A 26,943-nucleotide genomic window follows, 5' to 3' on the forward strand; every position below is an offset into this window, starting at 1 on the left:
GGTCTTGCCAGCGACGCCCACATCCCAGAAACGAATAATAAAAAAAAACATTAAGTAGAATCCCTTTCCGTTCAGGTACATGGCAGAGTTGATTATGAGGTGCACACCAAGCGATGTGCATGTAGTCATTGACACCCTACACCATGGGGCATGCAGACAATGTGGCACGCCCATGCAGAAACCAAGTGCAGACAGCGGAAGGAGCATGCAGCAAATCAGGCACCCCACCCAACCTTTCCTTCAACCACTGTCTGCCCCACCTGAGACTGTAATTCCCGCATTGGACTGTACAGCCACCCGAGAGCTCACTTTTAGAGTGGAAGCAAGTCTTCCTCAATTTTGAGGGATTGCCTATGATGATGACACTATGGGGAAGCCTGCAATCGTTGCAAACCTTTGGGCTTTTCTCTCGCAAGATGAAATGAAGTAATTTCTCAGTGCAGCTGTGAGACGTTGCTAATATCTCCAGCAGCAGCCTGGAATGAGCCAGACGCATAAAAGTACATAACCACAATCACCTTCACAGCCTCTAGCAATGCAGTCCTTGTCCTGATCTGAGCTTGGCTGCTGCAGTTGACAGATTTCAGTGGCTACCTCCTTACTGGAGCACAGACATCTCAGACATTGGTCATCACTTAAGTTCAGGTAGAATTGTAACCGGGCGGATACGGCCTCCTGCTGAGAGCCCTTCTCCTCTTCCTCCCTCTTCTAGCAGCTTGTCCTACTCTGCGTGGCCTCTGCTCATTCTCCCCGTCATACTCAATTCCAAGAGGAACACCTACTAGATCTGGCCAGAAGCAACTGGTTTGTGCACAAGCCTTTAAGTTACCAAAAAGTATCTCAGCACTAGCCAGACCATCCCTGTAGACTATTGAAACTTAACAAGTATGGAAAAACACCCAAAACTGCAGTAACAGCCAGAAGAAATAATCCAGCAACTAACCTGCAAGTAATTGATAATCCCATTAAATAGCTCTGGCAGGGGGGTCCTTCTTGCTGTGAACGCATGTTCAACCGGGGGAGGTTAAAAGAGGGTGTAAGCTGGAGCGTGGAGCTCCAAAATGGCAGCACTGGTGTAGCTGATCAACATCATGATCTTCCTGCTCTGCATACTTTGGTGGATGTTAGGTCCATGATTGCTATTCCCCTTTACCAATATGGTGTCAGCGCATTTCATGTCAGAGGTGTATGCATGTGGATGCTATTTTGGAACTTTATTAAGGCGTCATATCACCCAAACACCGGGTGCTATAGTGCCCAATTTCACCCTCCACTCCCGGTAAATTTTGCCAGTTCTACAACTCTTCTTTCTCCCCCATCCCCCCAGCATTCTCTGTTCCTCCAATCCTGGCCTCGCCTCCTAGCTTCAGCCATCAAGGTCCCATGCTCTGGAATTCCCTGTCTAAATTCCTTTGTGAAGAGCCTCCTTAAAACTCACCACCCATCCTGTTTGCTGACATTTTTTTTAAAAATTACACCTCTGAAGCACCCTGCGACATTTTCCTACGTTAAAGGCAACACATAAATGCAAATTGCTATTACGAATATCAATTCTGTAGATTTAATTCTTGAATAGAGATTTCTGTCGCTGCAAGATCTTTATTTCAAATATACACTGAATATGAAGGGGCTTGAAGATTTTTTTATACATAAACAAAACTGGAAATTTAAATATTTGCAAAATTTAGTTTTTAAATTTATCGTGGCAAGTAAACAACAGTGCATTTTTTTTAAACTACATGCAAGTCAGACAAAATGTAAGGATTCACATGTTTGTACTGGGATTGCCAATCTGCTTTACAAAAAATCTTCAATTCACTTCACAGATATTTCACTTCAATGTAGAATGTTTCATGAGAGGAGTCAACAGTGAGCCACAGTAAAGACAGACTTGGAAAGCTGAGTTGGACAGTCATGTGGGGAATGAAGAAAAAAAAAACACATTTGAAAAGCATAAAATTCACAAAGTACAAAGAAAAATAACAGGAATTTGATCTGAATATGGATTTTATTTTCCCTTTTTCCCCTTCCAGTCTTCATATGGTACTTTACATAGTAAGGTACGTGATGCAAAACACATTGTCAGGTTGAAACAAGCAATACACAGTGCAAACTAATTGACCAAAAAGTCAAAGCTGTACTGTATTGTTAATCAAGCATGCATTTTCAATTCGGAAATGGAAATTGTTCAGATTATACATAGACATTCATCAAGGTTTCCAGATTCAAACACTCACTTTGAAATTGCAATTCGCTTGATAGTTAGAAAGTTGATCATAGTGCTAGGAACAAACATTTTCTCTTCTCACATTGTGAAATAAAGTGTTCTGTGCCCATTAAAAAAAAAAAGTCCTGGAAATGGCGCAAAATGTTGAGAATCTTTGTTGATCAGTATCTCAGACCAATATATATTGCACCTGTCCCAAGTTACAGTGAAGGTTAGATCCTGTAATCCTACCCATTGCCAGTCATAAAATGCCACATAAACTGCCCAAAGGTAAGTCAAGACAGTTGCTCATATGCTTTCCAGAAGTTGCATAAAAATGGGCAGGTGGGAGTTCATGCATAAAAGTAATCTATTAAAAGGAGTGATGGACCTTCAAAAAAAACCTTGAACCGTTGGTAGATGAAACCAATAGTGCTTCAAAATTCCACCTTGAACAGTAAAGCATAAAACTGCTGTACACTATACACCTTTATTTAAAATAACTTGCGTAGACTTTTTAAATATTCCATACAGATATCAGAAGCTTCCTGACATGAGGGCTTGCTGTACAAAACTGAAGCAGTAAGAGTGACTTCTGTTTCCATACACCATTGGATGGCAAATCTGAACATCTAACTTGTTTTGAACCATACTGCTACTAATCCATACTAGCTCCACAAATCACTGTTAAATAGAGTTGGATATGTGGCTGAAATATCCCCAGGATCTTAACACTTGGCCCCCACTATGGGGCTTTTCAATATGGCAACCTCTGGAGAGGTGAGACACAGCTTACATTCAGGAGTATTATAGCACTCACTGTGCTCAAATTAGTGTAACAACTGAGTGTTAGGAAAATAAAATAGTCTACATGGACCCAGATTATAGTAACTTTCTATCCATCTGTGAACTGATGACTTGCCGGATCAGTTTATTCACGGTAACAATTCCTCACCAACATATCAAGCAAAAGAAAACAAAAATGAACTCCACAGATGTACTGAACATAATATCATAATTAATATGAACAAGTTATCACAGTCTATTAAAATGACAGGTGGACTGATTCCTGAAAACTCTTAATTGTAACATGGTTGGCTACAAGTAAAATCTAATTTTATATACTAACTCACTTTAGGGAACAAGGGCTATGAAAAATAACAGCGATAAAACTAGTGGGGTGGGGAAGGAGAATACGAGAAAAATAATAAAACGCCACAGAGAGATTTGCAGGAATAGGACCAGTTGCAAGTGTGGATTATTCGGGTTACATCAGATCTCTGGAAAAAAAAAAGGGCAAAAGTCTGCAAGATCCTGACATCACCCAACAGTAATAATGGATAAGGTGTGCAACAGAAGTGAGCAAAGTATTTAAGGATTACAGCCATTTAGGTATTGAACTTAACATTATGGTCAATTAGAATGGATGAAACACTAATTCATAACTTCTCAAAGTCACCTTAAATGCTGATTTCTGAGAAAACTTAACTAAACTTTTGTGTATTACTTAAGGTTTTGTTACAATATAAGCCAGTAATCACCAATAAAATTCCCCCACTGTGCTGGAAACACAAAGAAGATGGAATACAACTTGTAGCTGCATGATTCTTCCTAATAGTTACTGAGGTGAATTTTGACTTTTACTGGCAGGCGGTAATATATTGGCCGCACATTTTACTTAAATGCCACCTAACTTTTGGTTGCACTGAATTCAACAGACATGACAAAACGGGTGGGGTGCAAAACCGTTACCGCCCATTAACTGTTCACAAGTAAAAGTGAAAATTTACCACAAATTTCTTTAGAAATCTGTATTTTCCCAAACTTGGACCCTCTGTGCTACCGACTTATTCCTCTCAAGCCACCCCTGTTAATCAGCTTTCTGTACAGTACATGTCTACTACTATGGGCAAAAATCACAGTTTTCCTACTTGTGTTTTTTTAATTAAGTAAAATGCAATATATACATTCATTTGATATAAGGCATGAAGCTGCAGTCTCACAACAACAAAACTGATGGAATTCTGCTAAAAGTAAAATCCATGGCTATATTTTATAAAGAATTAATTCTTACTGGAACTTATTTACACCCTGATACATTTTTCATAATTTTACTACACTTATAAAAATAGATTGAGTAAAATTCAGTTATCACAGCACAAGTTACATGAGGAAGACGCTGGGTTTAGAGGCTTGTAGGTTGCTGGATTGCTGGAGCAGCCTCCAGTTGCTTGCAACTCGCATCATCAGCCTTTGAGTACATGAGGAAGAGTGTGACAGTGGCAAAAGTAGCAGCATTGACAGGAAAAGCTCTCAGAAGGGTAGAGGTGAGCCCTCGTGCGAACACATGCCACCCTTCGTTTTTGTAGCTCTGAAGGACACAGTCCATGATGCCATTGTACCGGTTTATCCCTCCAACTCCATCAGCTTGCAGTCGGGATTTAATCACATCAATGGGATAGGTGGAGATCCAAGATGCAATTCCAGACATACCCCCAGCAAACAGCAGTTTAGGAATTATAAGACTATCATCTGGTTCACAGTTTAAGGCTCTGGTCAGACAATCATATGTAAGGAAGTAGAAGCCAAAGCCAGGTATTTCTCGCAAAATGGTTGTCACCATGCCTTTGTTGATTCCACGAATTCCATGTTTTTTATAAATTCTAACCAAGCAGTCCAGTGAATTCTTGTAGACTTTGCTTTTAATTTGGTATTCACCCATGCCTTGAAGCTGCATCCTTGTTTTTGCCAGTTCCATAGGGCAACAGATGACACACTGGATGCCCCCAGCAGCAGCCCCTGCAAGGAACTGATTAAGTGGTGTATCCTTCCCTAAGTAACGCATTGCATTTCCTTGGACACCAAAAACAATAGCATTGATGAAGGTCAGCCCCATCATTGGTGAACCAATACCTTTGTACAGTCCAAAGCCCTAAAGCAAAAAAAATGAATATAAAAGGTTAACATTTTAGCAATGTGACACACAATTAGCATATTGATATACTTGGGTACAGAAATTCTGCCTCCCTCTCCTCCCCAACAATGGATAGAAGTTGCCCATCAACATTTGATAAAGGGTTGGAGTCAAACATTTAAATTCATCTAAACTATGGTACTTTCTGCGAAAGAATTTTACTGGTCCTCATCTTGACATTCCGGTCATCTACCGTTACTATATTAAAGAGAGTGTCACAATTGGGCGGCTATTACGCAGCCACTGGTGATTGCTTCAGAACGGTAATTGTAAAGGCCTAGAAAGAAGTTTGCTGTCTGCCCACGTAATTACAGATAACATGTAGTCTCGGAGTGGAATCCTACTGTGTATATTTCCTCCTTTCCTTTCAATCCTTAGCACAAAATTCAACGACTATCTTACCCTGCAGTACTTCTGCCCATCGGAATTATAATTTTGCTCAGATTGAGTAATTTTCTTGCCATTTTAAAGTCTCTTTCAGCATTATTGTAAATGTTGACTTCAACTTTAAGGGTCTTTGGCAAAGAGAAAACAAAGTACAACCTAGCTTTGAAACACTGGGAGGGGGGGGGGGGGGGGGGAAACAACAAATTTGTATGCCTACCACTCCATTTACGTAGAAAATTGGCTGCCCAACTTGATTTGAGTGAATCTTAAAGTGGGTGGCCGAGTGCTCCTGCCCGTTTCAATATTAAGAACATAAGAAATAGGAACAGGAATAGGCCATACAGCCCCTTGAGCCTGCTCCGCCATTAAATAAGATCATGGCTGATCTGATCATGGACTCAGCTCCACTTCCCCGCCCACTCCCCATAACCCCTTATTCCCTTATCGTTTAAGGAACTGTCTTTATTTCTGTATTAAATTTACTCAATGTCCCAGCTTCCACAGCTCTCTGAGGCAGCGAATTCCACAGATTTACAACTCTCAGAGAAGAAATTTCTCTTCATCTCGGTTTTAAATAGGCGGCCTCTTATTCTAAGATCATGCCCTCTAGTTCTAGTCTCCCCCATCAGTGGAAACATCCTCTCTGCATCCACCTTGTCAAGCCCCCTCATAATCTTATACGTTTCGATAAGATCACCTCTCATTCTTCTGAATTCCAATGAGTAGAGGCCCAACCTACTCAACCTTTCCTCATAAGTCAACCCCCTCATCCCCAGAATCAACCTAGTGAACCTTCTCTGAACTGCCTCCAAAGCAAGTATATTCTTTCCTAAATATGGAAACCAAAACTGCACGCAGTATTCCAGGTGTGACCTCACCAATACCTTATATAGCTGTAGTAAGACTTCCTTGCTTTTATACTCCATCCTCTTTGCAATAAAGGCCAAGATACCATTGGCCTTCCTGATCACTTGCTGTACCTGCATACTATCCTTTTGCGCTTCATGCACAAGTACTCCCAGGTCCCGCTGTACTGCAGCACTTTGCAATCTTTCTCCATTTAAATAATAACTTGCTCTTTCCCCCATTGCCTCTGGTGATGAGTGATCCGGCCAGTCACACAGAAGTTGCCAAGTCTGATCCCTGATCTGTGAGAAGTTAGCTCATGATGGCCAGGGCAGTGGTAGGGTCACTAAAATTGACTGTGTTCTCATGATTCCTGCCGGAATGTACAAGTTGTGGACATTGGGTGGTAACATAATCAAATCTTTAATCAAATAGCCTGCCAACACTCATCTTCTACACTCATACAATGAGTTGAGCGAGGTACTGAAAGGTCTGCAGTAACCGATGGAGCGGTCTTCCGGAGAGGAGAACAGGGGAAGAGAAAATCTGAACGGCTGTTTTAAATACCAGCACAGACAGAAACCATTCAGCTCACTGTTTCTTCAACAGGGGCTGTACACCCTAATCCTATTTCCATGCCCTTTCCTTGTAAATAGAACTTCTAAAGAAGGATGGGTAAATGGGAGAAACCCCACAGACCCTGTAATAAAGAGTCTCTATGTCTGGTGCTTGCACCTTCAAGACCAGAGATACACTAAACCAAAGACAAAATTAAAAGAATCCTATTTCCATTAATTGGAATATACTTTTTTTTATTTAAAATGGAGGAGAAAACATGTCAAGAGAATGGTTTATGTTGAAGTCTTATTCAAACTGCTCACAAGGAATAAGAGGTGGTGTGACAGCTCTGGTGTCAGTACTTCGATCCAGAAACTTGAATCCACCCCCAAAAGAGAATGCTTCAATCAATCCAGTGAAGGTGCTTGCTACTTACTGACTCTTGTTTGATAATAGACTGGAAACAATGTAGAGTCCCACGGTAACGTGGCTGATCAGGATTCTGCACTTGAAGTCGAACCTACAAAACAAATATACTTCTAGAAAAGGAAGAGACTTTGTTGGGCAGGATGAACAAGACATTATGTTCCGCAATTTATCACTCCACAATTGCAGTTACAGTTTTAGCATATTTGAATATGAACAACATTCATTTATTTCTACAGCTACTTAAAATCATATGTTAAAATTTACATTTTGCAAAGTTTACAAGAAGAAATAAAAACATGCTATGTGTGTTTAAAACTCCAGTTTTGGTTTTTTTTTCCAGAAAAGTGATAGTCACTTGGTATACAGGCAGACTGGACAGAAACTGAAGGATGTATAAATTCACCTTTTCTGTACTTACTAGGAATTCTCCCGTGATGAGGCTTATCTCTCATCACAAAGTAACACTTTTGCTGTTAATGAGGACAGCCCCTAGCTCAGAAAGTAGAAGTAGTTAAACGCAACAAACTTCACACATTACATGAAAATAGCAAGAAAAAAAAAAGGTAGCTCCTAATCTGATATGATTGCATCAGTATCCTGGTTAAAAATTTCTGGCACCCATTGAACACAACACAATTAGAAAATGTCAATCTGTTTACCTACACTGACATTGCGCCAGTCATAGTCAGAGTAAACACAGCGGATTAGATTTCCGAGAATGGCAATGCCAAATCAAATATCATAATTTGGGAGGCTATGAATTTCTTGATTGATTCTCCCCACCCCCCCAGTTTCCTTGGGATTTGCACCTCCTGTGGCTGAGCAATCTGTTCCCAGGCCTCAACCAAATGTCACTCTATCCCGGGTGCAGAGAAGCAAGTGACACAGACCAGAGATGACTGTCCCTCATTATCCCTCTGCGAGGAAGTACCCAAACTCTGTTCAGTGCCTCTTCACAGTACAGAAACTCTGCGGCACAGTGGAGATTGAGCCAATGTCTCCAACTACCATGGTGTTATACGTTGATGCAGTGGTGCAACATGTTGGAGTACCATTACAAACTCGCCATCAGTTCATAAGAACCACCCATACTTGTATGTAACAGAAAATCTTTTCATCCTTTCTTTGTTGCCTACCCCTAACACACCCCATTTTTAGCACCTCACTGACTGCCATCATACTTCTTCCTTAGGGTAGAAAGCCATGGTTCCCTACCTCTGCAGGTTCATCATAAATGCTGGTCTGATTGGCAGATATGAACTGTATGTATAGTGTACACGTATAGTGACAAGGAAAGTCTGGACAAGTTAATTTCCAAGACACCAGTGCGGCATTACTGTAAAGTGTTCCAATTAGTGATCCAAGCTATAGCAGGCTTCCCCAGTGAGCTCAGCAGTTCAAGCCATTTCATCTTGTGGACCACTAATGGCCAACACTTCCAGTAAAAATAATGCATCCTACCCGTTACCTTATGCTGCACTTATACTACAGTGCTGTTGTTGTATAAATAAGGTGGTGCTAGTGCCTCTGGGAACAAAGATGTAGCTCAGCTGATTTCCCTTTGGTCTGCTGAAAGCAAACAAACAGGTGATGCAGATAGCATCAGATCCACATGCTGCCATTTTCATGTTCTCTGCCTGTTGGAAGAAGCCAGCTGTCTGGTTTTTACAATGCAGGCCATGTGCACTTTTCTCTCGCATCAGAAATGTCTACAGCCAGAAACTTCAAGTTGCAATTGCAGCTTTAAACTGTACATACTCAATCTTTGACATGCTCAGTTGTTACATTGTTGCCACTAGTGCTCTGAAATCTGTTCCTCAGTGTAAAGACAGAAAATTCTAGGAATCAGGAGTCTTGTATACTATGGATTTTCTCCCAGTGAAATTGGTTCCACAATACAAGTGCAAGCCCCTAAACAACCTTTTATTCCAACTGACCATTCACTCAAATCATTCTCACTCACAAGAACAACCCATTATAATCATACAAAATAATTTCTCTTAAATTAAATCAAAACAAGAGATTTGAATAACTTTTCTGACTCAAAACGTAATCCATCAAGCTAAGATTCACTAAACCACTTGATTTATTTCAATGAAATGGCATGTTCTCTCATTCAGTGACTTCCAATCTTTCCTGGTCAATTCTGAGGTCAAAATCCATCAAGAACAGTAGTTAAATAATTAACGGTTAAAAGCAGTTCTCAATGGTGGAGCCAATCAGATAATCATTACCTTGAATAGTTTGAAAGTGTTTGAATGAAAGCTAGCATTAATTTTGTTACAAGTGAATTTGTAAAGTTAGAAAACATTAAATATATTTGATTATAAAAAAATATATATATATATATCTGAAAATAAAGGTTGTGTTAATTAGTAAAAATTATTTAAAAGACAAAAAAATATATATATTTTTAAGTAACACTTTTGGAACTGTAGGCTTCGATAGATTTTATAGGTTTCAGGTATATTTAACAATATAGCTATCAGCAAGTCCAGATTAGAAAACTCACCTTCACTGTATCAAAGGGATGCCCTACAACAACACCTGCAACACCTGCAATAAACAAACAGCAATCAAATTAACATATTTGTTCAACTCATGATGGACAGCTCTAGAAAATGTAAATGTACTCATTACATTTCTATATCAATCATTAAAAAACAGGAATATAAATGCCATATATTTATTATTTGGAGAAACTGCATATCCATTAGAAGGTTGATGTCAAAAACGTCACCTAAACCAAATAATTGAGATGTCTTGCCGTTCCTTTGGGAGCTCTGGAGCCAAGCTTTCAACACTACTAACTGATGTTTTACTTCTAAAAAGCCGAAAAGGAGCAGGATTCCAGCTGTATCAAATATCATCTGGCAGCAGGAGATATAGCATCATCATAGGCAGTCCCTCGGAATCGAGGAAGGCTTGCTTCCACTCCTAAAGTGAGTTCTTTGGTGGCTGAACAGTCCAACATGAGAGCCACAGACAGTCACAGGTGGGACAGATATTCGTCGGGGGAAGGGTGGCACTGATTTACCACACGCTCCTTCCGCTGCCTGCGCCGGACCTCTTCACGCTTGCAGCGTTGAGATTCGAAGCGCTCAACGCCCTCCCGGATCCACTTTCTCCACCCAGGGCGGTCTTTGGCCAGGGTCTCCCAGGTATCAGTGGTGATGTCGCACTTCACCAGGGAGGCTTTGTGGGTGCCCTTGTAACGTTTCCGCTGCCCACCTTTGACTCGTTTGCCATGAAGGAGCTCCACGTAGAGCAATTGCTTAAGGAGTCTCGTGTCTGGCATGCGAAGTAAGTGGCCTGCCCAGCGAAGCTGATCGAGTGTGGTCAGTGTTAGCCTGGGCGAGGACACTGACGTTGGTTCGTCTGTCCTCCCAGGGGATTTGCAGGATCTTGCGGAGACATCGTTGGTGATAGCAGCCTGTATCCCATTCACCACTTCCTAACTAGTGCACAGTGTGTTTCAATGTATTGCTTTTGATTTGACCTAATGAGAAAGTCCGAAAAGAGGCGCTCAATAATTTCCCCTACACTCAAGGTTCTCCAAGATAGGGAGAAAATAGTAAAGAGTTCTCACTCTCAATCATTACAATTGAGATGAGGAGAAATTTCTTCACAAAAAAGTGTTGTGCATCGTTTCAATTCTCTACACTAGAGAGCTGTGGTTGCTCAGTCGTTGAGTATATTCAAGACAGAGATCGCCAGATTTTTGGATATTAAGGGAATCAAGGGATATGGAGATAGTGCGGGAAGATGGAGTTGAGGTAGATCAGCCATGATCTTATTAAATGGCAGAACAGGCTCGAAGGACTACTCCTGCTCCTATTTCTTATGTTCTTTTCTTATATTATCCAGGTGACTCCTGCTGCATATTGAATGTGTGTACACTAGGTGAGAAAAGGATCTTCCTCAATTGTGATACACCCATGGTTGAATAGCCTGAAATTATTCCTTATCCTAGTTAGTATTACACATGAAAAATGACCACTTGGGTGAGGTACTGAAGGAACTATACCCCAGCACATGAGTGCTTTTAGAAGAGTAGGAAAAAATAACTAGGTTTGCTTAGACTTACCTGGGTGCCTTTCTTCATATTACAGTACCTGTGCTTGAGTTACTCTTTGGGTGCACTGCAGCACTAAATTAAATGCACAATTGTCCTCATGTTACACAAATACTGGAGATGAAATTCCTCCTATTAATATTTTTAGTAAAAAGGTCACTGCAAGTACAAAATGAGATTTCTCATGCTAACTTTTCCCATGGCATTATTAACATGTTTGGAACAAAGCCAAGAGACAACATCGACTAATGGACTAACCAACTGGTAACTGCGAGGCTTTGTACTAGGATACACGAGCATGTTTTTAAATGTAATTTCATCCAGGAAAGCAGATTTCAGCAATCTTGTTTTGGAAAAAATGAGTCACATCACATTTTTGATTGCAATGTATGCCAAACACCAAAGAAAATATTTTGCAAACTGAACTACAATGCAATTAATGTTAAAACAGATATTAGAGTGGAGCTAGAATATTTTTCTCATGAAGAAAATGATTTGAATACGCAGGATGTTGCATGTAAAATGGTGAGGCCCTGTTATAACAAACGACTTACAGAAAACCATTTTGCACAACATTTTTTTCATTACCCTATATTAAGCAAGTGCTCAATAAGGATCTAAAGGTAACACCACATGGAATCAAACCATTGGTTCCAGACTCAAGTGCATTCCCAACATTGTATCCTCTTTGTAAAAAAAATAACTTGCCATCACTGCACCCAATCTTCTGCCCACCTTCCACTACTCCATCAAATCCCATCCACCATTCTTCCTTCTTTCTCTCTACTTTCCAACAGTCTCAAAAGACTGGAGTTGAACTAAACTGGGTGCATTGATTCGGCCACATTTCAAATCTCAAGATGTACTAATTCATGTTCCATCCACTTCTATAATAGTAACAATTTGAAAATTAAAAATCTTAAGCATCACCCCTCCCACAACAAAAATTATTTTTTACCATACAAGAGTAAATCGGACATAAACTTCCGGCGTCCGCACATGTGCAGTTTAATGCGGAAATCAGGAAATTTCTGTTCAAGTTGCCCTGTTTTTCCAGAAGCTGTGCTATACTGGTGTCTCGCTGAGAGACTCGGCATTGAAACACATGGAATGTGTGAAGTTGCAGTATTTACCCACTAAACACTCCAGAAAAAATTAGGGCTTGTCCATTCTAGTGGATTTTTAATGATTTGACAAGTAATATGTTCCCTGTAAATTGTTTTTTTTGGTCCGCGGGCCCTTTAACTGGCTGCGGGTCCCATTCAATTTTTCGCACTTGTGTGGTTATTTCCATTGTAAAAACGGTGACTGGCCTGGGCGGGACCTCTAGACCACTGCGCGGCTGCACAACTTAGCGGGAATGTTGGTGATAAGTCTTATTTACTGCCAAGCAACCTCTCTGGCATTGAAAATGTACTTTTACAAGTGTGGTGTCTCATTCTTCATATTTTAATTATTGTTGGGAGATTTTTTTTTAAACTTAAATAAAAATTATTTGGTTTTACTTTTTCTTTGTCTCTTTTATCTCTCTCTCTTAATCCCATCTTTGTTTCCCTCTCTTTATTTCACTTTCTGTACACTGATTTGGCATTGAATTAAGTATTCTAACTTACACTTTCTGATTTAGACTATTCGCTGTTTATTAAGAATTCTTCTAATCAAAGTGGTTAAGGAGATACACAATTGTTTGCCTTGTTCACATAGGTCTCAGATCCCCTATAGAGGGCACTGCGCTGAAATAGATTTCTAATCACTACAAGTTCCTGTGCAAAAGTCCATAGAAGGTCTGTGGGCAAGTGGAAGTTTAAGGACACCGCTGATTCGCCACTTATTGCGAAATCTGGACAGCAATTTGGATTATGGAAAAATATACCATTGCTGAATTGGGTCTACCTGGCTGACCTATGCACATCCAATGCACCAGCTAGTGGCTTATTTCTTTTAGGAGCATCAAAAACAGAAAACTAATCAGTAAAAGTGACCGGTGATGAATGCATTATTAAAAAGGCCCTTCTTAGAAGCTAAATGCTCAGTTTCTAAAGTACACATTTCTTTAAACATTAGCAGTGAGAGCCATATTACACCAATGTAATGTGAAAACTATTTACTGCACAAAAAAATCCTTAAATCAAATCACATACAAGACAGAGTCAGACAAAGGGACATTTTCTAGAGTGCCTAAATCCACTGAAACAGAGGAATGGAAATTACTCAGATGATGCCAAATTGTGAAACAAATTTCAATGGATGGATTGAAGGACAGTCACAATAGTTCCAATCAGAAGGTTCATCTCAGTACATGTAAAATTGAAATATTCATGAATGCTTTTGGGAAAGGAAGTTCAACATAGATAAACGTGAGATGATGCACATTGATTGGAAAAATAGAAACACTTACACCCTAGAAAATAAGAAAGTGAATCGGATAAAAGAAAGAAATCAGAGCAAAGGGATCTAGGGATCTCGATGAACATATCATTAAAAGCAGCATCTCAGGTCAGCAAAGCACTGGGACTTATTTCTCGGGGTATAGAATTCAAAAGTAGTGAAGTTATGTTAAACTTGTACAAGACACGGGTGAGGCTGCACTTAAGAGTACTGTGCACAGTTCTGCACTCCATACTATAAAAAGGATATAGAAGCGCTGAAGTTTTTTTTTGTATAAGGATGGCAACAGAACTGAGAAATTACAGCTATCAGGAAAGATTGAACAGGTTGAGGTTTTTTTTCTTTAGAAAAGAGAAGACTTGGAGGGAATGTTTCCACTTGTGGGAGAATCCAAAACTAGGGGCCATAAATACAAGATAAATCCAATAGGAAAATATCTTTACTCATTGATAGAGTATTCAAACAGGCTCATTTAGACAGGCTTTGAAAATTCACAGATCCCCAAGTCAAAGCTACTACGTGCTGCTCAGCATGTTGCATTAACTCATCAATCAACTTGACATTTTCGGACCTTGGGTAGCGAGCCAATAAAACGTTAAAAGACTTTCAATTGAGCCAATAAGGTCAAAGAAGGCGAGTTCTTTTCTGTAAATTGATCCAGGTATAAAGTACAGCCATTTTGACCATGTGTCTCAGTAAGACAAAGAAACTGGCAATCAGCCAGCAGTTTGTTACTCTCTGCCTGTATTAAAAAGTTAAAACTACCATTGGAGTTCGTATTTCATAGAAACATAGAAAATAGGTGCAGGAGCAGGCCATTCAGCCCTTCTAGCCTGCACCGCCATTCAATGAGTTCATGGCTGAACATGAAACTTCAGTACCCCCTTCCTGCTTTCTCGCCATACCCCTTGATCCCCCGAGTAGCAAGGACTTCATCTAACTCCCTTTTGAATATATTTAGTGAATTGGCCTCAACTACTTTCTGTGGTAGAGAATTCCACAGGTTCACCACTCTCTGGGTGAAGAAGTTTCTCCTCATCTCGGTCCTAAATGGCTTACCCCTTATCCTTAGACTGTGACCCCTGGTTCTGGACTTCCCCAACATTGGGAACATTCTTCCTGCATCCAACCTGTCCAAACCAGTCAGAATTTTAAACGTTTCTATGAGATACCCTCTCACTCTTCTGAACTCCAGTGAATGCAAGCACAGTTGATCCAGTCTTTCTTGATAGGTCAGTCCCACCATCCCGGGAATCAGTCTGGTGAATCTTCGCTGCACTCCCTCAATAGCAAGAACGTCCTTCCTCAAGTTAGGAGACCAAAACTGTACGCAATACTCCAGGTGTGGCCTCACCAAGGCCCTATACAACTGTAGCAACACCTCCCTGCCCCTGTACTCAAATCCCCTCGCTATGAAGGCCAACATGCCATTTGCTTTCTTAACCGCCTGCTGTACCTGCATGCCAACCTTCAATGACTGATGTACCATGACACCCAGGTCTCGCTGCACCTTCCCCCTTCCTAATCTGTCACCATTCAGATAATAGTCTGTCTCTCTGTTTTTACCAGCAAAGTGGATAACCTCACATTTATCCACATTATATTTCATCTGCCACGCATTTGCCCACTCACCTAACCTATCCAAGTCACTCTGCAGCCTCATAGCATCCTCCTCGCAGCTCACACTGCCACCCAACTTAGTGTCATCCGCAAATTTGGAGATACCACATTTAATCCCCTCGTCTAAATCATTAATGTACAATGTAAACAGCTGGGGCCCCAGCACAGAACCTTGTGGTACCCCACTAGTCACTGCCTGCCATTCTGAAAAGTACCCATTTACTCCTACTCTTTGCTTCCTGTCTGACAACCAGTTCTCAATCCACATCAGCACACTACCCCCAATCCCATGTGCTTTAACTTTGCACATTAATCTCCTGTGCGGGACCTTGTCGAAAGCCTTCTGAAAGTCCAAATATACCACATCAACTGGTTCTCCTTTGTCCACTTTACTGGAAACATCCTCAAAAAATTCCAGAAGATTTGTCAAGCATGATCTCCCTTTCACAAATCCATGCTGACTTGGACCTATCATGTCACCATTTTCCAAATGCGCTGCTATGACATCCTTAATAATTGATTCCATCATTTTACCCACTACTGAGGTCAGGCTGACCGGTCTATAATTCCCTGCTTTCTCTCTCCCTCCTTTTTTAAAAAGTGGGGTTACATTGGCTACCCTCCACTCGATAGGAACTGATCCAGAGTCAATGGAATGTTGGAAAATGACTGTCAATGCATCTGCTATTTCCAAGGCCACCTCCTTAAGTACTCTGGGATGCAGTCCATCAGACCCTGGGGATTTATCGGCCTTCAATCCCATCAATTTCCCCAACACAATTTCCCGACTAATAAAGATTTCCCTCAGTTCCTCCTCCTTACTAGACCCTCTGACCCCTTTTATATCCGGAAGGTTGTTTGTGTCCTCCTTAGTGAATACTGAACCAAAGTACTTGTTCAATTGGTCTGCCATTTCTTTGTTCCCCGTTATGACTTCCCCTGATTCTCTGCAGGGGACCTACGTTTGTCTTTACTAACCTTTTTCTCTTTACATACCTATAGAAACTTTTGCAATCCGCCTTAATGTTCCCTGCAAGCTTCTTCTCATACTCCATTTTCCCTGCCCTAATCAAACCCTTTGTCCTCCTCTGCTGAGTTCTAAATTTCTCCCAGTCCCCAGGTTCGCTGCTATTTCTGGCCAATTTGTATGCCACTTCCTTGGCTTTAATACTATCCCTGATTTCCCTTGATAGCCACGGTTGAGCCATCTTCCCTTTTTTATTTTTACGCCAGACAGGAATGTACAATTGTTGTAATTCATCCATGCGGTCTCTAAATGTCTGCCATTGCCCATCCACAGTCAACCCCTTAAGTATCATTCGCCAATCTATCTTAGCCAATTCACGCCTCATACCTTCAAAGTTACCCTTCTTTAAGTTCTGGACCATGGTCTCTGAATTAACTGTTTCATTCTCCATCCTAATGCAGAATTCCACCATATTATGGTCACTCTTCCCAAGGGGCCTCACACAATGAGATTGTTAATTAATCCTCTCACATTACACAACACCCAGTCTAAGATGGCCTCCCCCCTAGTTGGTTCCTCGACATATTGGTCTAGAAAACCATCCCTTATGCACTCCAGGAAATCCTCCTCCACCGTATTGCTTCCAGTTTGGCTAGCCCAATCTATGTGCATATTAAAGTCACCCATTATAACTGCTGCACCTTTATTGCATGCACTCCTAATTTCCTGTTTGATGCCCTCCCCAACATTACTACTACTGTTTGGAGGTCTGTACACAACTCCCACTAACGTTTTTTGCCCTTTAGTGTTCTGCAGCTCTACCCATATAGATTCCACATCATCCAAGCTAATGTCTTTCCTAACTATTGCATTAATCTCCTCTTTAACCAGCAATGTTACCCCACCTCCTTTTCCTTTTATTCTATCCTTCCTGAATGTTGAATACCCCTGGATGTTGAGTTCCCAGCCCCGATCATCCTGGAGCCACGTCTCCGTAATCCCAATCACATCATATTTGTTAACATCTATTTGCACACTTAATTCATCCACCTTATTGCGGATACTCCTTGCATTAAGACACAAAGCCTTCAGGCTTGCTTTTTTAACACCCTTTGTCCTTTTAGAATTTTGCTGTACAGTGGCCCTTTTTGTTCTTTGCCTTAGGTTTCTCTGCCCTCCACTTTTCCTCATCTCCTTTCTGTCTTTTGCTTTTGCCTCATTTTTGTCTCCCTGCATAGGTTCCCATCCCCCTGCAATATTAGTTTAACTCCTCCCAAACAGCACTAGCAAACACTGCCCCTAGGACATTGGTTCCGGTCCTGGCCAGGTGCAGACCGCCCGGAAATTAAGAGATCTAACACTCATAGTGGAACACACCACCAAAGGAATGGGTTTAGGTAAATAGTTTAGAGAAAAGGGAATAGGAAGATATGCTGATGGGTTGAGATGAGGCAGATGGAACGGGATGAGACTCATGTGGCGTATAAACACCAGCACTAGTCGGCTGAATGGCCTATTTCTGTGCTGTATATTCTATGTAGAGCTACAATATTTGGTGTTTACAGTAACAATTTTATTCTTATATTAAAAGTTACTATAAATCATCAACAATAGAGCGATGTAAATAATGCTGAACATTTAGAACAATTTACAACAGATGTTCCTTGGAACAAGCTCACTGTAGTTATGAAAACATACACGTTCTTTCAAGCATTATTCAGTTAGTAGCATTCACCTCAAGGTTGGAAGACTGTAAATTCAAGTCACACTCCAGGTCCTGAACATGTTATCTCAGCTGACACTTCCATCAAGCAATGAGGGAATACTGCACTTTTACAGGTGCCAACCCTCAGTTCCATTGGTAAATATCCCATGGTACTATTCCAGTAAGAGCAGTGGAGTTCTCTCTGCCAGCAACATGTAAAACAGACTGGGTCAGAATATGCTGTTAAATTAGTAGTGAGGCTAATGACGCTCACGGTTACCATAGAATGATACAGCACAGGAAGCCATTCGGCCCATCGTGCCTCTGCCGGATCTCTGATAGAGCTTTTTCTGTGTGTGCTAATCCAATCTCTGTCCTCTCTTTATTTCTCTTTCTGTAATAGATTTGACATTGACTTCACCCACTCTAATTTACACTTCCTTCTAATGCCTTTAACAGTTAATTTCACAATCCTTCAATCTGATTGGTTAAGGAGATACACAGTTGCTTGTCTTGTTCACTCAGGTTCCCAGAGGCCCGGTTTCTCTTGCTGCGCCATTGTCAGCTCGCACTTTCAGCAACTTGCCATACAAAAAATGTAAAAACCTAAATGTGCAAGGGCAAATCTAACTAATGGCAGACATTGCTAGATGCCCTGCCACAACAACTAATGATCCATTAGCTTATTGAGGTTTGCAAGACATTGTAGTGCATAAAATGACTGCCACATTCACCTACATAACTGTCATTACACTTTCAAAGTACTTCATTGTATACGAAGTGCTTTGGGATATTTAAGGGCCATGATGAGATAAAACTTTTATAGTGCCTTTCATGTAAGGGTGCCACAATGTGCTTCACAGCCAAGTGCACACAGTCTGTAAGCAAATGCAGGAGTCAATGGTCCGGATTTTCGTGAGGTTTGCGACCGGGTTTTCGCTGCGATTTGACCCTCCACAGCGAAAAGCCAGCCGCAAAGCCCGGGTGGGATCCTCGGGTACTTGTTTGCGGCGGCGCTTCCAAGTACCGCCGGGGAGAGGTGCGCCGACGGGCCACGACTCGGATTGCGTTTGCGTCCGAGTGTCAGCACTCTCCCAACCTGTACGCCGCAGCCAGAATAGCCAAACCCGTCGGTGCAGCCCTGCCAGCAGCTGCAAGTACGAGAACCTGCAAAAAAGGTAAGTTCAAGTTTTAATTTTTTTTTTGTTGCAGTGATTAGATTGTTAAGGGTCTTGTAAATGTTTTTTGGAAATTTTTTTCCCCCCCTCAGCGATTCAGGAGGTCAAGGGTCATGGTGACATGTGCAGAAGGAGACACAGAGAGAGGGAGCTCAGAGGCACTGAAAGCATGTGTGGCTGTGGTGTGTGCTTATCTGGCTGTTGTGGGAGGCATGACGGAGATTCACCAGTAGCAAAAAGCCTATTAAGCGCCAAGAACATAGTTAGCACCGAGTTTTTGTCCAAGAAATAAGATATAACAAGGGATGGATGGAGGAGGCTCTGGAGCTGGTAGCCAGGAACACTGGTGGCAGAGGGCTTCCAGTGGTCCCCGAGCGCTGTACTCCACCCACAGGGCCAAAGTTTCGGCATCTGTTGAATACGGTGCACCTCCGAGACTTACGTGACCTGCCTGGGCTCGAAGGTGCGCCGGAATAAATTACTGCAATTCTCCGGTCCTCCTGGACCGTGGCGTGGCGCAGCGTTGTCTTCCTGTGGCGGAGCAAGCCTGTAGTACTCTGCAGGTGGGCGGGGCTAAGCCCATGTCTCTAAATGCAGCCGGCATGCGCGCATGCGCAATGGAACCTTGACCGTGGCAATCGGCCATTTAAAGCGAGAACGTGGCACGCATTTAAAGCTGGCTGGGATTTTTGGTTGCAGGTAGGAAAAGGATTGAACATTATTTTATTGCTTCTTGTGCAAAGATGCCCCATAGGTTCCAGCAAGGACATTTAAAGGGGAAACGTGGCACTCTGTTACAGCGAGCTGTGTGATTTATGGGTGCAGGAAGGGAAGGAGTGAAAAGTCTTAAGTGATTCTTGGAGTGCAAAGAGGTGCTGCACATATGCATGCAAGAAAAGAACTGTGTTTTTAATAATCACTGAGTGGAAATCTAATACCTGTACAGCAATGCAAGAACGTGCAGCGAGAACGAAGAACTTCTTGCATGACGAAGTCGAGACACTAGTTAATGTCATTGAGGGTAGATGGCAGGAGCTGGACACCAGTAACAGAGGCCGCACAAAGGTGGCACCCAAAGAAATCAAGAAACGCTGGGATCTTCTTGCAGATGAATACTGCGCAGTGGTGAATACCAGGAGATCTGGAGCCCAGTGTAAAAAGAAATGGCAGGATCTTGGTTAAGTCGTTGGTGTAAGTAATATCTTCATTTTCTCAATGGAATTGCAATTCTAAATGTGACCAGCTGTATATTCCCCACCCGGCAGAAAGGCATCCTCTCTTAAAAGTTATATTTTCATCATTGCAGAAGAAATTGACTCACAACAAAAGGGAAAGAACACGAACAGGAGGAGGCCCGCCAAATCTGCACCCACTGACACCCTTGGAACAGAGGGTCGCTGCCATGATGAGTCGTGCCTGGAGAAAGGCAATCAGTAATGCACAAGCTGGGTCCACACGCTTGGGAGAGGGCAAGTCCTGAAAATGCATCATGACCCTTTAAATCAACCTGCTGCCTCGCCTGCTATGTGCGAGACTATCCATGTCACCCATCCTGCCCACTCCTGTGCTGCTAACCATTTGACTGTTCGGTTATAGTTTGCAGAACATGATGTCAATCCAGAAGATTCAGAGGAAGAGTCGGATGCATGCGATCAAGACCAAGGTGGTGACGGGGAGGAGGGGCGAATTAATGTCGATCGTAATATGGATCAGTTCATAGTGCAGGGCCTCACTATCCCAGAGAATACCATGAATTCTCCTACAACATTCCACTCCTTCATCCACCCCCCATCCTTCCGTGATGCTTTAAGTTCTGATGCGGCATGTCATCGTCTCCTCGCGTACCCATCCGCGCTTAGTGATGCAAGTTCTGGTAAGACGTTCCATGGTTTCACATCCTTTGAGGTTGAGAGTCACAGTGGTGGTGGTGGATTGCAGCTTGTAGCACCCAGGGCCCCATTCTCAGAGGTAGAGGGTCACGGTGGTGGAGGTAGAATGCAGTGTGGAACACCCAGGGCCCCAGTGTCAGAAGAAGCTGCCCCAGTGGTGGTGGTGGTAGTGGTAGAATGCAGCTTGTAGCACCCAGGGCCCCATTCTCAGAGGTAGAGGGTCATGGTGGTGGTGGTAGAATGCCGCGTGGAATACCCAGGGCCCCAGTGTCAGAGGAAGCGGGTCCCAGTGGTGGTGGTGGCAGTGGTGAAATGCAGTGTGGAGCACCGTCCCACCCTGCGCCTCGCACTGGAGTGGTGCCAGAGGGAGAGCCTGGGGGAGAGTAAGGAGAACCCGAGTAGGCTCTCCTGAGATGCAGCGTTCAACAAATGGGCTTGACGTTATTGCATTGGGTGTGGAGGGCAATGACCTTACCCGTTCACTCGAGGGCACCATCAGAGGGGTTGGTGATGAGTTGACAGCGCTGTGTGGGCAAATAGCAGTTATGCCACGTGAACTGAGTGTGGGAATGGCACGGCCAGTGCAAATGCTGGCAGAGGCCATCGAAATGTTAGCTGCTGCAATAAGCACACACCTCCCTACCAATCAAATGCCCCTCCCACTGCAATCCCACTATCAGCCTCTGTAGAGATCCAAGCAGGGATCCCCCCCTCCCACCCTCTCTCTTCCCCCCACCACCCCTTCTATTCCCCTACACCCCACCACCCCTGCTCTTCCCCTACACCCCCTCCCCGTGAGGCAGTGCACATGCACTGAGATATGGATGAGAGCTGGGTGCAGCCTTTCTTTGCTGCTGGTGTTGATGTAGTAGATTTGATGCCACTGTTGGAAATGTTTACAAATTGAAATTGTGTACTAAGTTTTGTAACTGTACAAGTATATAAGTGATCATAGAGTTTTTAAGTGATCTTAGTAAGTTGTTTACATTTACTGCATTAAAGTTATCTTATGGTTGTTCAGTAATTCTGTTTACAGATTGAAATTGTTTACTACGTTTTCTAACTTTCAAACTATATAAATGTTTGGGGTTGTTAAGTGATCGGAAAGAGTCAAATCAAAATTGATACAACAGTGATTTTATTGCAGTAAAGTACATTGTAAAGATTTCAATGAAATGTATTGTACATTGAGACAGAATCATGACAAGATACAACTGATTCCTGGTCCATTAACATACCAAACACAATCTTTAAGGAACACCTGCAAAAGATATACATCCCTCATCCCTTCAGTCACGCGTGCCTCCTGCACCTAGCCATGACCGAGGGGCATGCTGATGTGGTGTGTCGTGGCTCGGAGATCTCTCCTGCTGCAGTGGGATGGGTGTCCGTGGGCCGAGGAAGCCAGTGACTAATTGCACTACAGTATTTGAAACACACAGATTGGTCCTGCTGCTGGCTGCGAGGGGTTGGGTTGGGGCTGGGGGGTGGAGCAGGGAGGGGAAGAGTGCTGTTGGGAGTGCAGGAGTGAGGAGGAACACACGGAGCAAAGGGTTGGGACGTGGGGGGGGGGGGTCGGAAGAGTGCTGCTGGGGGTGTGGGAGACAATGGTGGGTTCGGGTGGCTTACAACACGTTACTCTAACAGTCTGTCCCTGACGGAGGTACAATGCCAAACAGTTAGTTTTACAAATGAGGTGAGTCATTCAAGTAATAGGTTGGACTAATGGGGTATGATGATTTCCAAAGGATCAAATTAGCCATAATCATAATTAGGTGTTGATGTGCCTGCCTCAGCCGGGAGGCTACACTTGTTTATTTATAAAAAAAGAGAAGCAACTATCCTCATTCAGCAGATATAAGGCAAGATATCATCAAGAGGTTTTTGGACATTTTAAGTGATGTGTTTAATGCTTCAGTCCTTTTTGTGTTTAATTCCCACCCCCTCTCCGGCTGTGTCTGCACTGAGCTTACCTCTAGGTAAGGTTGTTCTGAACTTACAAAAGTGGGCACTTACTCCAGCCTAAGTTAGTTTGTAGTAAGTTTTCACTGCCGAAGCTTGCAAAACAGGCCTGAGTGGCTGGACACACCCCCTTTTGAAAAAAAAAATACCTTACCTAAAGCCAACCTCAACTAACTCAGTAGAACTGGAGCAAACTAATATCTGAGAATTGCAATTTCTAACATTCTCCAAACTAAACTAGTTGCTCCAAAAAACTAGGAACAACTCCACCCGAAACTTGGGCCCTTAGGTTCCACACCACCACTGCGAACGACAGATTAGAACAAGGACCAAGATCCTGCTTCTGCATCAGAGAATGTTGCCCCCTCGGCACCCCCTGCTCCCGTACAATGACCGCATTTGCCTTCATCCCTCCTAATGAGGCACCACCTGGGGAGCTCCTCGGCCAGGCGTCGTGGAGCGAGGAGGGGAAGGGGTAGAGGTGGGGAAAAGAAGGGGAGCGGGGAAGGAAAGTGAGGTGCATGTGCGCAGGTGATGGCGATGTTATATCTCCATCTGGGTGTATGCAATTTGTTGTAATGTATGGGGGCTGGGGACCACGTTATTGCTTTGCCTTTGCTGGACATGTTGAACATGTGATTTGCTGGACATGTTGAGCATGTGATTTATGTCAATGGTGGAAAAAGTGGGGTGTGGGTTGGGTATTATTGGCTGTGATACTTATGATTTCAGACCAATGTTGGAATAAAATTTTTTTTATTGAACATAACCTTGTTGCACATGGTCTCAGATAGCTGGACCATTACACACTGGTGATTCCTGACCATGAAAGGGTTAAATAAAACTTAACATAAACTTTAACTGGCACCAAGATGATGGGCACCACTGATGTCTGAGCTGCACACACACACAACAGTGTGTCAGCGTTGTCACTCACATCAGCGCTCTTTCAGGCAAATTTTTCAGATATCAGCACCTCACGTAAGAGTGGGATTTAACAAATGCCAGCCACACCACTGGCGTTCGTTCCAGTTAGTTCCACTTTTAGTGGACGGTTTTTTGTGCGAGCGATATTGTGGACGATGTGTGTGCCAGGTGGTGAAATTGACGATGGGCGATCTCCATGGCCGCTAGTTTGGGTAAACATGCTCTTTACGACAAAAAACAGTGGGCAGGCATTCATATTGAATCTCGGCATTGATTCCGTGCGGAAAGTAACGCTGGGCAATATTATGGGCGTTGATATAGCCCATTCTGCTGATTCCGCTCCCAAAAAAGTGGGCGGGCGGTAATATTTTTCCCCGCTGTTAAGCACATGGCAAAAGTAACGCTCGGCAATAAGTTTCCTAAAAATGCCCGTCAGTTTCCATTTTGTGCCAAAATGGGCGATATACATCATTTCAGCACTAAAATGGGCGTTAAGCATGCAAAAAAAAGTGGAGGTTCTAGCCCACTAAGGTTCTGTTACTAGATAGTGACAGTAGGCAAAGAAGCATATGGTCCTCAGATTAAATAGTCAAACATAAATTAACAGAGCCACATGTCCAAATAGATGGACATTTCAAATTTTACCATATAAATTCTCCATTAAATACTTGTAGAACAGTCACGGACTACATAAAGAAACAAAAACGAAGAAAGAATTTGAGGTGGTGCAAGAATAGCTCTGACACTATCACCACAGATAATAAACATTTTAAATACATCATGTAATTTGTGATGAAGACCGCACAACAGTACTAGAAGATGTTCCTCTTGGTTTCAGTACTTCCACTGGTTTTACGTTATCTTATTACCTAGCTCTTGATAATGTTAGGTATACTACCCATTGTACTGAATAACACGTGATAAACCTGGCTTTCAAAACAGTTTCTGGAGTAGCTGTATGATTTTTTTCATATGCTAACACCAGATACAACCATAGCCAACATTCTTGCCAACTGATAAATCAGTGATTGGCAACATAGCTCACTAGCTGTGCAGCTCTTTAACCTTTCAATAGGATTTACAGCAGTGCAGCTCCCTGATTGGGTGACTGCAGCAGTCATATATGCTACACTCAGAATGGGAAGTGCCAATTTCTGCAGTAGCATTTTTCAAGAGGTGGTGAGTTGAAGTCTCTCTCTTATGGAGTCCAATGCTCATGGTGTGCCACGTGCGTTTTACAAATGTTGCTGTGGAGCTCAAATGTGAAAGCTTGGGCCACGAAGAAGTATCCAAATGTCTAAAGCAGTAACCTTCTTCTGATTTCTATGTTCAGGTCCATCTGTGTACATAATCTGCTTTTTTCTACACTGGTAAAGTCACCCCTGTTCTGATTGATACTCAGGAAAGTATAAGCCAGATTTCACAAAAATGGAGAGAAGCAAAGCCTACAAACATCACAATTATTTTGTGTGCCTCACTATCTTGTGCAATGCAAACATATGTTTGTTTCTTATTGTTGCTGGGATTATTAAAATTTTAGGAAATCATCATTAAAAAAAGCTGGAATTTTGTCACGACTATTCAACAAAAAAAATGCACCAATATATACTAACATGGATAGGTTCATGTTACATGAAAAAATCCATGATAGCATACTAGCTGTATATTTTAAACTTATGGTACTTTTACCATTAACAGAGTGACATGGGCTGCAGAAGCCAGTGGTGGTACTCGAACATAAATGGCTTGACCTCTGTAGAGCTAATAACAGTATTAACGGCAGTCTCGTACCCTGTAATATGAGAGCACAACCAGTGGAAGTGTATATTATACCACATTTCTAGTCAATATACCCGGACACATCAGAAATAAATTAATTTTCTATATAACTCCATATCCATTTAAAATATCTTGGTGCTTCTCATAATGAATTATTGTATTATTTTACAAGATGCATGTTATCAGGTTAGTTATGTTCCCATAACCTACATTGTAGGTACCAACCTGCATTGTGCTGATGTATGTATCTGATGGATCTAAAATTCATAACCACCACAAGCATATGGGTGGTCAGGGTTGGGGAGTGACAAAGGAGAAGAAACAGAACAATTATAATTCCATACAAGCATATGGATGGGGGTGAGGGGGATAAAGCAGAAACATTCTCAGGAGTTCTCTCGTAAAGCTGAAAGAAAAATACAGCCAACTGGAAAGTTTCATTTAAACTTGAGAACCGTCACAAGCATCACAGGCTTCCTTTGTCGTGTGTCTCTGGTATAAATTTGAACTGTCTGGAGAAGCAAAACTAACATCACAGAACTACACCACCCAGATACTGAACCTGCCAAAGACTATCAAGTATTTGATCAATTTAATTACAAAATCATGTGCACCTGTTTATCAATTGTACTTGAATGTTTTGTTATAGCAAACACAACTGAATACAGAAATAACTACGGTTACATATTTTCATAACAATGTTAATCAGAACATTAGATAGGGTTGGGCAAACTATTTAATGATTAAAAAAGATTATACAAATATAAAAAGTGTGATTATGCCAACAATCAGATCCAACAGGTACATAACTAAATTGACTTTGCTGGCCTGAATCTTACAATTTTCCTTATTCTTCTGTCTAAATTACTGTTTACAATTCTAAGGAGAGGGGTTTGGCAAATAGGAGCTCTAAAGAAAATTAGCAATGCTTATTTTACAGGAGAAAATTTCTATCAATATTTATTCTGCTACATTTCTTTGCAATAACAATGTAACACCAATAGAAAATCTCTATTGCAACACAGACAGATGTAAATGTCAGTTACTGCAAGC

General features: G+C 42.1%; 1 protein-coding gene across 2 annotated transcripts in view; it reads right to left on the reverse strand.

Moving 5' to 3' along the window:
* Positions 1-1,989: 1,989 nt before the first annotated feature.
* Positions 1,990-26,943, reverse strand: part of slc25a29l (solute carrier family 25 member 29-like) — a 36,296-nt gene continuing 11,342 nt past the window's right edge. Inside the window, exons 1-4 of one of the 2 annotated variants that reach the window (XM_070879365.1) lie at positions 9,913-9,948; positions 7,819-7,889; positions 7,408-7,491; positions 1,990-5,138 (exon numbers count right to left, since the gene is read on the reverse strand). In XM_070879365.1, coding sequence (XP_070735466.1) covers positions 4,392-5,105 — 714 coding nt within the window. In that variant the 5' untranslated portion in view covers positions 5,106-5,138; positions 7,408-7,491; positions 7,819-7,889; positions 9,913-9,948 and the 3' untranslated portion in view covers positions 1,990-4,391. Of the gene's footprint in view, positions 5,139-7,407; positions 7,492-7,818; positions 7,890-9,912; positions 9,957-26,943 lie in introns of those variants that run through there. The other variant, XM_070879364.1, reaches the window with a different exon arrangement.

The sequence above is a fragment of the Pristiophorus japonicus genome, chromosome 4, assembly GCF_044704955.1.
Source record: "Pristiophorus japonicus isolate sPriJap1 chromosome 4, sPriJap1.hap1, whole genome shotgun sequence".
NCBI lineage: Eukaryota > Metazoa > Chordata > Chondrichthyes > Pristiophoridae > Pristiophorus > Pristiophorus japonicus.